We start from the raw sequence: 14,544 nt of genomic DNA on the forward strand, positions 1-14,544 counted from the left end.
TACTTTGTGTCTATACAATGTTGACAAAGGTATTTTTCTTAAAACAGTTTTCTTGGTCTATTCATATCCAGTTCTTTTCATCCATCTTTCTGACATCCTAACATGTCAAGTTAACCTTAAAACGTAATTCTAAATCTTAACTCCTATTTCTACCCTCACCTATTATTTTCTATAGATTCATTAATCACAACATGTACCTAAACATTATTTTTTATGATAACTGACAACACAGTTGTTTCTCATGATTGATTAAACAAGAAAAACAAGAGCATAAAAAAGCACTTAAAGTTTTGTAGTTAAGAAGAAATGGAACAACTTCCTTATACTAATAACTTCTCTATTCAAAACATCTAGTTAAATTTCTATCTAAGATCTATTACTATTCCCTCAGACCTTAATTGCAGCTTAGCTAATTTTCTAGAGGTCTTAATGTCCCTGACCGAAACTATACAGAATGTTGAATGTAATATCTTAAACTTGAACTGGCAAAACTTTAGATGGTTTTTCCTAGTGGTGAAACTTATTGTTACTGTGAAAGCAATTTTTATAACTACACATGATTGAATATGGTGTGAAAGTGTCTAAATGTAATTTTTAACCTTTAATATGATCATTGAAGAATTCTACTAAAAACTTCTATAATAAAAATCAAGAAAAATCAAAAATAAACTATTCATAAAAGGAAAAGACAGAAACCGCAAGGCCCCCTCATGAGGTTCCCCTTGGAGCTTTGCCAACCAAGGAGCCACTCACTGTCGCTTTGCTAAAACAATGAGCTTTTCATGCGCAGGGTCTCTCACTGCTCTGTTCCTTGATGGCATGGCATCCGCCACCTTTTCATTTCTTACTGATGTCTTTTTCTAAAGAGTGAATAATGAACTTCAGTTTATCAACTTTTATTTTCTTTGCCTTTAATGTCATATATATTGCCTAATTCAATGTCACAAGAATTTTCTCCTATGTTTTCTTCTACAAGTTTTATATTTTTTGCACTAATATGTCTGTCTATGGTTCATTTTAGAGTCCTGGTGTGGTACAGTAGGATAAGCATTGGATTGCTACCTGCATTATGGCATTGATTCATATGTTGAGTCAGAAGTAACTCAACAACATTTAACAACAAGGGCTCATTTTGAAGTAATTTCTGTGTATACTGAAGTATGGATCAAGGCTGATTATTTGTTTGGTCACATGTGATATCCAATTATTATAACATCATTATTCAAAAAGATAAGCCTTTCCACCAGTGAACTTGCCTTAGCTCTTCTGTTAAAAATCATGTGACCAGAGATGTATTGTTATAGTTATCAAGTCAGCTCTGAATCATTCCAGACTCTCTATTTTGTTCCTTTGATCAATATGTCTATACCTACACTAACTAACATCAAGGAGCCCTGGCAATGTAATAGATTACGAGCTGGGATGCTAACCAGAAAGTCAGTAGTTTGAATACAGCAGTCACTCTGTGGGAGGAAGTTGAGGCTTTCTGCTCTGGTAAAGATTTACAACCTTGGAAACCCTATACAGGTCGCTATAAGTCAAAACCAGCTTTATGGCACACTATCACCACCAAGTAATATACACTGCTTTGATTCATACAGGCTTATAGTAAGTTTTGAAATAAAGTCCTCCAACTTCATTCTCTTTTGGCTCTACTAAGTATGTTGCATTTCCATTTAAATTATAAGATCAACTTGATTTCTAAAAACAAACACACCTGTTGGAATTTGGGGGTTGCATTGAGTCTGTTGATTGTCAGGAAACTGCCATCTTAACATTTTTGAGGCTTCCAAACCATGAACATGGTATGTTATTGTTAAGTGCATTCTCCATTTATTTATGTCTTTTAAATTACTCTCAGCACTGCTTTATCTTTCAGTGTAGAGGTCTCTAACTTACTTTGCTAAGCTTCTTCCTAAGGATGTTTTTCTGTTTGTTGTTACTATGAACAATTTTTTTATCTTAGTTTTTAATCATTCATTCTAATATACAGAAGTAAAATAGATTTTTGCAACTCGTTCTGTGATCTTACTAGTCACACAATATGCAAAATTTAATTTTTGAAATAAAGTATTTCTCATTATCACCTTAAGTATAAAACATCAGGTCTTGAATTATTTTACTTCCCTTTTACACAAAAACTATACTGAAAAAAGTAAATTTATTTTAACTAACTTTTTAGAATACCTCCTGCTTTAGAATAACACATATTAAGTCACTCATAAAGTTCATCCATTCATAAAGTTCATATAGTCCAGCTATTACATTTGTGCTGTATCAAGTTAAAAACCACCACTAACAAATATATTTTTGAGGCAAGTAAAAAAGGTGTCTCTCTGTATCCCTCTTTTTTCAAAACCCATGGCAAGAGTTTGCTTAATACTAGGATAGACAAATCATGGCTCGGGGGTCAAATCCAGTCTGTTTTTATAAATAAAGTTTCATTGGAGTACAATCATGCTCATTTATGGCCTATGGTTGCTTTCAGACTACAACAGTAGAGATGAGTAGTTGGGACTATATATCCTAGAAAATCTAAAGCATATTATTTTGGTACTTTATGATATTTTGCCAAACTCTGCCCTAAGAGACACTGGGCTGTTAAAGAATCTAGTGAAAGTTGAATTCTCCCTCTATTCATGAGTATCACTCTTTCGTATGTCACCTAAATTTAAAATGTTCTGTTTATAAACAAAATCTTATCTTTCTTTTCCTCAAAAAAATCAAAGAACTGATATGAAAAAACAGACTACAAGGCTCTAAATTCTAGAATGGCTTAGGCTTTAAAGACATATTATGCACATATGTATCAAAATAGTACAATATATAAAGTGTCAAAGGGAGTTGCAAAAATAGACTTTATTACATTACATTTTAATTTACACATGAATCTGCTGTAGAGAATGCAACAGCAACATTATGAACAACTCATTAGAATCATAAAGCTGAGAGAATCGAGAACTTTAAAACTTTTAAGTACCTCAGAGAAGCCCAAATTCTTTACTTTACAGATTTAAAATGTGTCGTTTTTGGTTTTGTTTTGTTTTTTTAAAAAAAAAACAAAAAAACTACACTAAACATAGTGGTTAGAAATAGGGCCGCTAATCTCACAGTCAGCAGTTTGAAACTACCAGCTGTTCCACAGGAGAAAGATGAGGCTTTCTGCTCCCGTAAAGATTTACAGCCTCGGAAACCCTGTAAAGGGTTGCTATGAGTTGGAACCCACTCGATGCACATAAAAACAACAACAAAATTTTAATCTATAAAATATATCATGTATATTTACATGTCATGTAAAACCAAACTGAAAGAAATAAACAGAGTTGTATTATACATTAACAGTAAGTTTGGACAAAACATAGAATTCCCATCCAGTTTGTTGTTGCTGTTGATAAGTGCCGCCGAGTCGGTTCCGACCCATAGCAACCCTGTACAGGGTTTCTGAGGCTGTAAATCTTTACGGGAGCAGAAAGTCTCATCTTTCTCCCGTGGAGCAGCTGATAGTTTCGAACTGCTGACCTTGAGGTTCATAGCCCGATTCATAACCACTAAGCTACCAAAGCATAGTGAAATTCTTATTTGAGTGAAATTCTTAAGAGTTTGATCCACTCAAAAATTTTAAATAATGTTAAAGCCTAAGTAGAGTCCTGGTGTGGCACTGTGGGTTAATGCGCCAGACCAGACTGCAAAGCCGTTGAACTGCAAGGTCGCGGGTTCAAACTCACCAGCTACTCCTCAGCACTCACCATCAACTCGATGGCACTTAACAAGAACAAGCAGAAAAAGCAACGTGCATATATAAATAACAATGGGAAAAAAATGAGTAAAGTCTAGCAGAAAACATGTATGAGTATAAACTGAAATAGAAAAACAGCTAAAATGAAGACAACTGTACACTTTTGAAATTAATTATCCAGTCCTTATTTACTGTGAAGAGGCCTAGTTGCATGGTGGTTACACATGCAGCTGCTAACCAAACAGTTGGCAGTTTGAACCCACCATCTGCTCTTCAATAGACAAACTGTGGCAGTCTGCTTCTGTAAAGATTGTTGTGACTGTTAGGTACCATCGCGCTAGTTCCGACTCGTAGTGACCCCTATATACAATAGAATGAATCACTAGTCCTATGTCATCCTAGGCAGCCCTGCAGGACAGTTCTGGTCTGTCCTATAGAGCCACTATGAGTCAGGATCGATTCAACAGCAACAAGATTGAGTTGGGATATGTACTGCAAGCACTAACAACTAACATGGCAAAGATTTACCCTAATTAGTGTTGAATATTGTCAAATTTCTACACTGAAATCCAATTCTAAGTATCACCAGCATAATGACAGAAATCTTTTTTTGCTGCCCAAGTCAGTAGGTAGTGTGACTGAGGAACTCAATTTTATATTACAATTTAATTTAAATAACCACATGTTATTAAGTGCCATCGACTCAGTTCTGACTCATAGCAACCCTGTGTAGGGTTTCCAAGGAGCAGTTGAAGGGTTTGAATTGCCAGCCTCATGGTTAGCAGTCCAGTGCTTATCCTACAGTGCCACACGTATGAATTTACTAATCTTCTAAATTATTTCCTACAACTTTTTGCTCTATGCTGTAATATTTAGTCAAGTGCTTATAGTAATCTAATTGGATTTTCCTTCCATTATCCAGATTAAAAAGATACCAATATTTTGATCATATATGAAATGTAGTGTCTCTTTAAAACTGTGAGCTGTATAATCTTTTTAAAATTAGGGTCATAATGATACAAAAATTGCTTCACCTAAAACATCATCAAAATATTTTTCTCTTCTTATAAAGTATACAAATACTCTATTTATTTACAGCTCTGACAAATGAAAATTAAGACCAAAACATCAAGAATGTGTATGTGTGGATTTACAGAAGAAGAAAGTCAGTGCAGACAATGCCAGTGGAAACTGAAGAAGACAAGAAGACAATCACATTAACACAAAGAAGACAAAAATGTTACAGAGATGCTCCATAGAGTGAGACTTAGAAAAAGCTTTAAAAATAATAATAATAATAAGAGAGAGAAAGAAAAGCTCTAAATCCATGATTCCCCTGGAGACATATGTTCAGAATTCCAAATATAGTGTGCATGGCAAATATCACATAACAGATATTATAGAACACCCCAGCAGTATTTGCTGTGAAATCTGTCCCTGGGTATTCAACCCAGTACTTCAAACTGGTTCTTCCTAGTTCAGTCATGACAAAACTGGAACAGAACTGAATTTTCAAAATTTGGATTATTTGGAATGGAAAAATTACAGGTCAAAGCCCTGGAGGAAGCACAGTGAGCCCTTTCAAGAGCCTGATGTGTGAGAGTGGATTACTGGAAGGACTATAGAGAGCAACCCACATCCAAAGCAGTGCCGTAAGCCGCCATCTTTGAGTGAGGCACTGCACTGTTCTTTCTGATTTTGCTTAAAATTCAAAGGGCAAATTCAGTTACTGTGCAACACATATGCTGCCCTTGTTCTTTAAGAGGAAGATTAAGTTTATGGTAGGGCTTCTCCCTGTCATTTTTCTTGTTCTAGTTATTGCTCCTGTTCATCCAAATTTTAAAATTCAGGTCTGTTCTGGTTTTACTTCCTGGGCCATGCATGAACTGGGAACTGGTTCAAAGCCCTGGTTCAGCCAAGTAGTTTTTACATACCTCTATGTTTAAATTTGTATCTCTGGTCCAGACCTCTATGCCCAGCTATCTAGCTCCTACTATATGCCTCAATGATCTCAATATTCATTCATTTAGCAAATATTCATTGAATGTTAACTACCACACTAGGCACTGGTTTAGGTGAGTATATACCCTCTTGAAATATCTTACCCCCTAAGCATGCTCTCCCCTCCTCAAGAAAAACAGTACCTCAGAAAATTGGAAGACTTCACTCCATCACTCTAGTGTCATCACCTCTACACTAACCCAATGGTTAGTATAGATTTTGCCCCTAAGGGACATTTGAAAATGTCTGAAACCATTCAAGGTTGCAACAACTTTGGGAGAGTACAACTGGCATCTAGTGGGCACAGACCAGGAAGGCAGCTAAGCATCCTATAATGTACAAAAAAGCCCCCCACAACAAAGAATTAGCCAGCCCAAAATGTCAAGAGTGCAAAGGATGAGAAATCTTGCTTTAAAGGAATTAAAATAAATAGAAGACAGATGTATGCAAATAACTGTATTTTTTATATTGATGATAGCTTAGAAAATCAACAATTCAGAATTTTTCAATATAATAAAATCTAATTCTACTATTGTGAAATATGTATTAATATGTGAACAAACTGAATACTTACTTGTGCATGTTTTCTACTCCTATTATGATCATGATACAGTAGGAAATTCCACTTTGTACAAGAAAATGTAAGGCATACCTACAGAAATTAAGAGCACTGTTAGAGTTATCTATTCACAAATATCAACTTGAAAATAATTCAGGCTGACAATTATTTATAAATGTAAATAAATTTATGACATAGAAAAAAATAAGGAATAAAGCCCCCAAAGAATAACAATCTATGAAGACACTAAAAACAGAGTATACCATACAACAACCCCTATAAGAACTTGGGAAAAAAACATATTGTATAAACCCTTGACAATGCCCTAAGCTGAGAGAACATTCCACATCTCCAAGCTACATGAAAAGCACTGTGGGGTTATAAGGTTCAAGGATTACAGCCATAACTCAAGGCACAATGATCAAAGAGAATAAATCTGGATTTCAGAATACTCCTGACAGAACATCAGTTATTTGTTTATCCAAATTAATTTATCCAGGACCAGTACTATACTCTGCCTTTATTTTTCAAATATTAATCATAAAACAAATAAATGCTGTTGTTGTGTGCCATCAAGTAGGTTACAACTCATAGTGACCCTGTAATAGGGTTTCTGAGAAGTGACTGGTGGGTTTGAATGGCTGACCTTGCAGTTAGCAGGCCAGTACTTACCCTAAAGTGCTAAAAATTGATGCCCCCATATCTATTTACTCTCAAAACAAGATAGCTCAAGCCAAATAAACATTCTTATATTGATCTAGTCAAATTTTAATTTTAATCTATAAAACATTTTCTGAGATGGCACAGTATGTTCAAAAGTAGAAAGCTATCATAAAATATGAAAACATTTATCCATTCATTTCACAAAATTCAGGCAAAAACTGATTAGGATCTCTAGGTATGAAATCAATCCAAACTATTCCCTCAACTGAGATAAAAATACATACACATAATTATCTTTTCCCTTTGTGTCATAAACAATTTATGAACATTTTTTTCAAATCATCATATGCAACTTAATGTATTAGTAAGGAAACTAACTATGATTAGCTTAACATTATGGAAGAGCAGGTATCTCCAATGTGGAGAAGTTACTTCAAATTTTGCACAAACTTTTCCGTAATAACATTATAGGTACTGGCTGCAAAACAGAGTCATGGAAAAAACTTACTTTATCCATTGTATAGAGCAGAATGTCTGTGTGTGTCTCTCTTTCATACATTCATACATACACAAAGAGGAAGTGAGAGGGAAAACAATGTTGTACTAGAATGTTACTATTATCATAGAATCATGAGAAAGCAGAAAACATTTAAGGTATAAACTGGAACAGAAGGAAACTTTAAAAAAAAAAGATTAAGATGCACATTTTTCATATTAATTATCCACATAGTTACTGCCAGCATTAGTGACTCGTTAACAGACTTAAAGAGTCCTGGTGTGGCACTGTAGGATAAACAGTCGGCCTCAAGGTTGGTTTGAACCCCAAGGTCGGCTATACAGGGTCACAATGAGTTGGAACCAATTTGAGGACACTTAATAACAACAAAACAGACAATGTGAAAATGCTTACGAGGAGTGCATGATATTCTTAAAGTATTTAATTGAGAAAAGAGCTCACTAAAAATATTTACCTTAAATACATTTCTGGTGGGAGGGAGGATTCCTTTTCTTTCCACTAATTTCCTTGTAACATGAGGAATACATGCCATCTTTATGAGATTAAAGTTTCATTTCTTAAATAGTGTCTTGTATCCCCCATCTATCACCTTAAGGTGCCCACTCCTTTGACAACACTGTTCAGATATGTGTCTGGAAATCTTTTGGGAAGCAGTGCAGCATTTTGGCAGCTAGCCTCCTATTATTATAAGCCTTTATTCTTGTAACAATATCAATTTATCCACATGGAAAGGTATATGAACTGCATCTATCTCTGTATCATTAACCTCCATGAAAAGCATCAAGTTGCTTTTGTACTCAATTATATTATTAGTAATATTCTGTATAGTTTCCCATCTCAGCTACTCTGCTTGTTAGCTGTGTAGCAGAAGCAAAAAACCTTAATCTTTATAAAACTGTGGCCTCATTAATAAAGTGAGGGTAAATTAGTAAAATTATGATTTTCCAGGATTAAGATAAAATACATTTTTAAAAATTGAACAGATTACCTAATGTACAGTAAGCATTCAACTACTAAGTAAAATAAAAAGTTGAGTTACCTTAAAAATCTATAATTTAATCCTCATAATTTTTGAGACAAGGACAATAAATTCTAAGATCATTTACCTAGCTAGTACTCTAACTGACATTAATACCTACTTTGTTTCTGGATAATTTACTCAGTGGTAGATTCTTTCAGGAGTAGGATGGGGTGGAGTATCTTTCAAGTTGCATAAGCATTTTGAAAACAAAACAACCCTTTCCCCCAAGGCTTTAGTTTTTGGATATAACATTTTACTTATTTTGAATCTCAAATAAATATGTTGCTGTTAAGTGGTGTTGAGTCGGTTCTGGTCCACAGTGACCCTGTGTAGGGTTTCTAAGAAGCGGCTGATGAGTTTGATCCACTGACTTTGTGTTTCAAAGCAACGTTGTAGTATTCATCCTATAGTGCCACAGGTAGGTATAAAATTTATTTTAAGCAAAAGACAGCACACGTTTTTAAGATGATTGAGATCTTGTTCAACTGATTTTATTAAATATTCACTTTCTGAAAAGCACTATATTAGATACTGGGAATGGAAGAGTAAATGAGACATCTCTGTCCTCGGAAAGCTTCCAGTGTAAACTAGAAGACACCCAAATAGAGTATTTTGATATTGTGGGATAAATATAAAACGTTCCAATCTGAACAACCAACTGGATGACACTGAAGACCAGTGATAATAACTGTAACCGTCTTGAGCAACTTGAACAACCCTGAATAACTGTCAGTGCTCACAATGAGCTAGCTATTGTGCTAATTTATTTCGGTATTATCACCTCTTTTAGTTCTCACAGTAGCCTATAAAACTGTAACTGGTTCCATTTTATAGATAAGAAATGTGATGCTAAGAGCAATTGAATGACATATTCAAAGTCATACCATCAGTAGGCCAAGGCACTGATTGGATTCCAGGTTTGTTTGACTTCAGAGCCTAAGCTGTTTCCCATTACCTTACATTATTCTTAAAGATATTTAAATAAATAATAACCTAATTGTGTAATAAGTGTAATCAAATTCTCAGTTAAAGGAGATTTTCAGATGAGTTAAAAAGAAAGCAAGCTGAGACCAAATACAGGCAGCTAAAATTCTGAAAATGAAGAACAAAATCAGAAGACTCAAATTTCATGATTTCAAAACAAACTATATAGCTACAGTAATGAAAATAGTCTAGTATTGGCACAAGGATAGACACACAATTGACTTTCAAGAAGAACATTCAATGGAGAAAGACATCTTTTCAACAAATGGATCTCCACAAGCAAAAGAATGAAATTGATCCCTACCTCAGAACACCCATGAAAGTTTTCTCAGAATTAAGTATAAATGTAAAGATCTAAAACCATAAAACTCTTAGAAGAACATATAGGGATAAATTTCATGGCTTTGAATTTGGCAATGGATTCTTAGATGACACACAGCACAAGAAGCAAAAGGAAAAATAGAGAAATCAGACTTCATCAAAGTTAAAAACTCTTGTACATCAAAGGACACTATCAAGAAAATGAAGAGTCAAATTACAGAATGGAAAAGAATATTTACAAGTCATTTTTCTGATAATGGTCTAGCACCCAGAATATACATAAACAACTCACATATATATTATATAAAATAAACAACTCAACGGCACTTAACAACATACAAGTTTCACTGGTTTAGCCTCTCTAGAGAACTGAGACTAAAACATGGGCTAAAAACAAGGTTCACTCCCAAGTGTGCTGTTCCAGTTGAATTTGTAACAAAGGTGTACAGTTCTTATTTAGCCTTACTTTAGTGTAAGGAAAGGCTCAAAGTGTTTTTTAATAATTAAAAGCTGCATGTGTACCACATAAAGGTAATTTGTTGTTGAGTGGGGGTTTGGTTCAAGAGTTTGAGAGTGAAGGCAAATCTACATAACACTAAAGATAAATGGGGGGCGGGGGGCTTCAAAAAGTTCGTGGAAAAAATCCATTATCTTTTAATTCCATGTGTCCACATACTTTTTGAAGGCCCCTCCTCCTAGTTGTCAGTTCCTAATCTGGGGACTAATGTATTCTGATCTTCACAAAACTCAAAAACAACATGTGCAAACAACAGAGAGGCATTATCAAAGTCCCACAGATTTCACACATTCCACAACATAAACTACTAAACCACAGATCATGTGAATACATTTTTATCCTCTCAGGGAATTCTCATCTCAAGCAACAGTCTAAAGAGAGAAAAAAAAAAAAAAAAAAGCCTTATCTACAAGTGTGTAAACTATACAGCAAATTACTAACAGCATAAATTTTCATTTCAGAAGGGAAACTCTTCAGAAATTTTAAAGAAGTCCTTCCGCTGAGAGTTTCTGCTACTTCATCAAGACAGCGTACTCTTCTGATTTCTTGAATTGTGCACAACTGCAGTTCCCTGCAATAAGCAGGAAGCATGATGTTTCTGTATTTAAAGCTGCTAGGGTAGCCTTGTCAACTGAGAATGGAAATTGACGACAGCAGTATATGCGCACACTCACACACACACACACAAACACACACACACAATCTCTGAAGGGTCACAAATGAAAGCTCTTCATCACAAATAATTATTCCACATAAAAATAAATTATTTCCATGAATGGTGGGAACTATTGGTAACAGTGAAAAATGAAAATAACAGTTGGATTAATATGCTTTACCAAATGCCAAAAAGCCACTTGCAAAAAAACAAAGTGGCTTATTTATCTTGGCATAAAAGATATGCAAAGTAGGTGAAAAACACTACTTATGACAGAATAAAGTATCTCTACATCCTTTATCTTCATCAGTCTTTTTTCATAAATATTAAAGAGTTCCCTCTAAAATTCAAACTTCAGAGAGGGCATTGTTGTTGTTGTTGTTAAGTGCCATTGAGTCGGTTCCGACCCATAGCGACCCTGTACAGGGTTTCCGAGGGTGTAAATCTTTATGGGAGTAGAAAGCCTCATCTTTCTCCCGCAGAGTGGCTGGAAGTTTCGAACCGCTGACCTTAAGGTTCGCAGCCCAATTCGTAACCACTACGCTACCAGAGGGCATAGTCTGTAAATATTAATTTTTTAAAAATCTTTTTGTATTAAAAATAAAAATAGTTTGAGAGAAAACCTTGTAAATAAATATAAAAAGAACCACCTATATAATAGATTGCTCTACACACTTAGATCTCAAATAATCCATTTAAATATAAATAGGATCAAAACAATTACTTACCATCCAAAGCAAAAAAGTGCAAGATAAAGGCCCAAAAGGGTAGCAACTACATGTCTTATAAAAGAGCTAGTTTTGCTTGAACGTAAATAAGTTCGAAACCAAATGGCTGCTAGCAAGGCAAAGACTTGGCACACAACAAAGTTGACCTGCAAAGAAAAATTAAAATTTCTATTAGTAACAGAAACTCAAAATTTACATATGAAGTTACATTTAAATTCTCAGGACAAAAACTCCATGGTTACACAAAATTATGATCTTCCCATTTACAAAAACAACAACCAGGGACCTTTCCAGGGATGACAACTTCAAGTCAAAGTGATATTCAGATGTACACTATCAGTGCTACCCCTGGCATCCATCAGTGTGATGGAAGGCATGAAGGGCACCTGGGACAATCAAAGAAACTGGGTCTACAGAACATACAGAGTAAACCCTATTGGTTTAAGGAAAGACAAAAGTATTTTAATTACTTAGGTGATTCTGAAAGTAGTTAAAATATAACAGGTCAGAATTTCCCCCAAACTGCTCTCGAATAGGACGAAGATCCAATAGGGTACAAGAGCTCAGGGAATGAGAATCATGGTCAAATTCACTCTTTTCCATTTACAGGTCAGTGATTCAAACCTTGGAAACCCTATACAGGGTTTGCTATGTGTTGGAACCCACTAGGCAGCACTCAACAACAACAACAGCCATCATTTCTGGGGGTGGAAGTGGAGCCTGCTGGTTTAAAATTTATCACTTGTAAAAAGTGAAAATCGAATAAATAATTCTGAGTTATACCAAGAATCAATTCTTGAGGCCAATAGTAAAATAGAGAAACTTTCAGAAAGTCAAGGGAAAACATAATTTTTAAAATTTTCTCTGAAAACAGCTACTGCTGTTTTTTTCTCCTAGAACATTTCTTTTGCCCTAGTAAAATGTCAAAGCAAAAGAACTCCTTATTCTTCTTAGTCTTTTATAGTCTAGGTATAGCACTGTAGGATAAGCACAGGACCACAATGTTGGTTTGAACCACAAGGCCATCAGTTCAAACTCACTAGCTGCTCCTTGAAACCCTATACAGGGTTGCTATGAGTCAAAACCAACTTGATAATACTTAACAAGATGGTATAGTGTCACTATGAGTTGGAATTAACTTCAACTGCAGTAGGTTTTAGATTTCTTTATGGTATTTAAAGATTGGGGGGAAATCTCCACTTCTCTTTAATGAACTATATTCCTTATAGAATGCTACGGGAAAAGTACGTAAGAGTCTATTTCACAAGATGACAACCATGGAGACCCTATGGGACAGTTCTACTCTGTCTTAAAGAATTGTTAAGTGGGAATTGACTCAAAGGCATCAGGTTTGAGTTTTGGTTTAACCTTTACAGAGCGTTTCACCAGGTCTCATTTCCAGTGGAGTCACTGGTGGGTTCAAAATATCAACCCTGTTGTTATTGTTAAGTGCCATTGAGTCAGTTCCTACCCCTAGAGGCCCTGTATAGGGTTTCTGAGGATCTTGAACCGCCGAACTTGCAGTTCAAATGGCTTTGCAGTCTGGCGCATTAATCCACAGTGCCACACTTGAAATCAGCAATAATGAGCAAATGTTATTATGATTAATTACGACTGTCACAACTCTAAGGTAGAAGTTTTGGAACAAAAACAGGGGAGTAGTTAATCTTACAGTCCAGAAACAGAGGAACCTAGGACCATCAAGGGAGAAGAGCACAAGTGGAATGTGAGACCTTATCCAGCCAGAGAGGCAGCCACACCACAGATGGAGGCAGAGTTGGGGACATGGAGAGAGGGGGCAGCTGAGGACTTTAGATTCATGGAAAGAGAGGAACTAAGTGCTGGCAGCCATGAGGCAGGCTTGCAGAATGCACCCTTTATATAATAAAATTATTATATATTCCTGAATAATTTGGGTACATTCCCGCCCCCCCCCAAAAAAAAAAACACAAAAAGCCCAGATGTAATGGAAGCAAATACTGTTGAATGATGATGCATGGAGGAGACTGTAATAAAACGATGGTGTAAAACCAATGTTCTCCCATGTAAACTATCACTCAATTCACAACAAAAACTTACCAAAAAAAGTCTATTTCACATAAAGTTGCAAAAAATATATATCATAATAACAGTAATAATCACCATTTCAGGCACCTATATAATGAACAAATTGTACAATCTACATCTAAATGTTTCCATAGATTCACAGAGATATCTCTGCTTAAGACATGGACAACTATGTTCTTTTTCTTGCATTACAAGGAGAAATACAAGTTGAACATTGTTGTATATTGTCTAAGAGACCATTGTTCTTTAAAATGGTTAGGCTCAATACAAGTAAAATGTCCTTCCTAAAAAATTCCAAGAACTTTTTCCCTCCTAAAAGGCTCTAACAGTATTCAAAACTAAGGGGAAATGAAGCAAAAGTAAATACATCAGAAAAAGGCAATATTCTTGATATTAATAACTGCTCAAGGCTACATAGCTTCTTACTGTTTAAAAACTTTCAGTTATTTCTTAATTCAACAAATATTTATATAAAATATCTACTATGGATAAAGCATTGGGTAGAATCCTAAAGACCCACAAGTGGTTAAGTCCATGATTAAGTAACAGAAGCAGAGGAAGACACAGCCTCCTGAGAAATGTAGCTGATTGTGTTGGTGAAGAAGGGAGAGAATGTGAAGGGTGCTCATGAGACAAGAAGCTGTGGTTGTTGTCAAATGCCATAGGGCATAAAGTTAAAACTGAGTTGCATAGTTTGGCAATTACAACTTTCTTGGTGGTCTTGATGAGAAGAGTTTAAATAGAATGCCCAGACATAGGATGTCACATTTTACCA

At 35.2% G+C, this 14,544-nt stretch overlaps 1 protein-coding gene across 1 annotated transcript in view; it reads right to left on the reverse strand.

The window, feature by feature from the left end:
• MBOAT2 (membrane bound O-acyltransferase domain containing 2) overlaps positions 1-14,544 on the reverse strand; it is a 226,255-nt gene that overhangs the window by 135,309 nt on the left and 76,402 nt on the right. Inside the window, exons 2-3 of the mRNA XM_006863979.1 lie at positions 11,703-11,848; positions 6,312-6,389 (exon numbers count right to left, since the gene is read on the reverse strand). Of these exons, the coding sequence (XP_006864041.1) occupies positions 6,312-6,389; positions 11,703-11,848 (224 nt within the window). The remainder of the gene's footprint in view (positions 1-6,311; positions 6,390-11,702; positions 11,849-14,544) is intronic.

Source organism: Chrysochloris asiatica, unplaced genomic scaffold (assembly GCF_000296735.1).
Source record: "Chrysochloris asiatica unplaced genomic scaffold, ChrAsi1.0 scaffold00058, whole genome shotgun sequence".
In the NCBI taxonomy this organism is placed as follows: Eukaryota; Metazoa; Chordata; class Mammalia; order Afrosoricida; family Chrysochloridae; genus Chrysochloris; species Chrysochloris asiatica.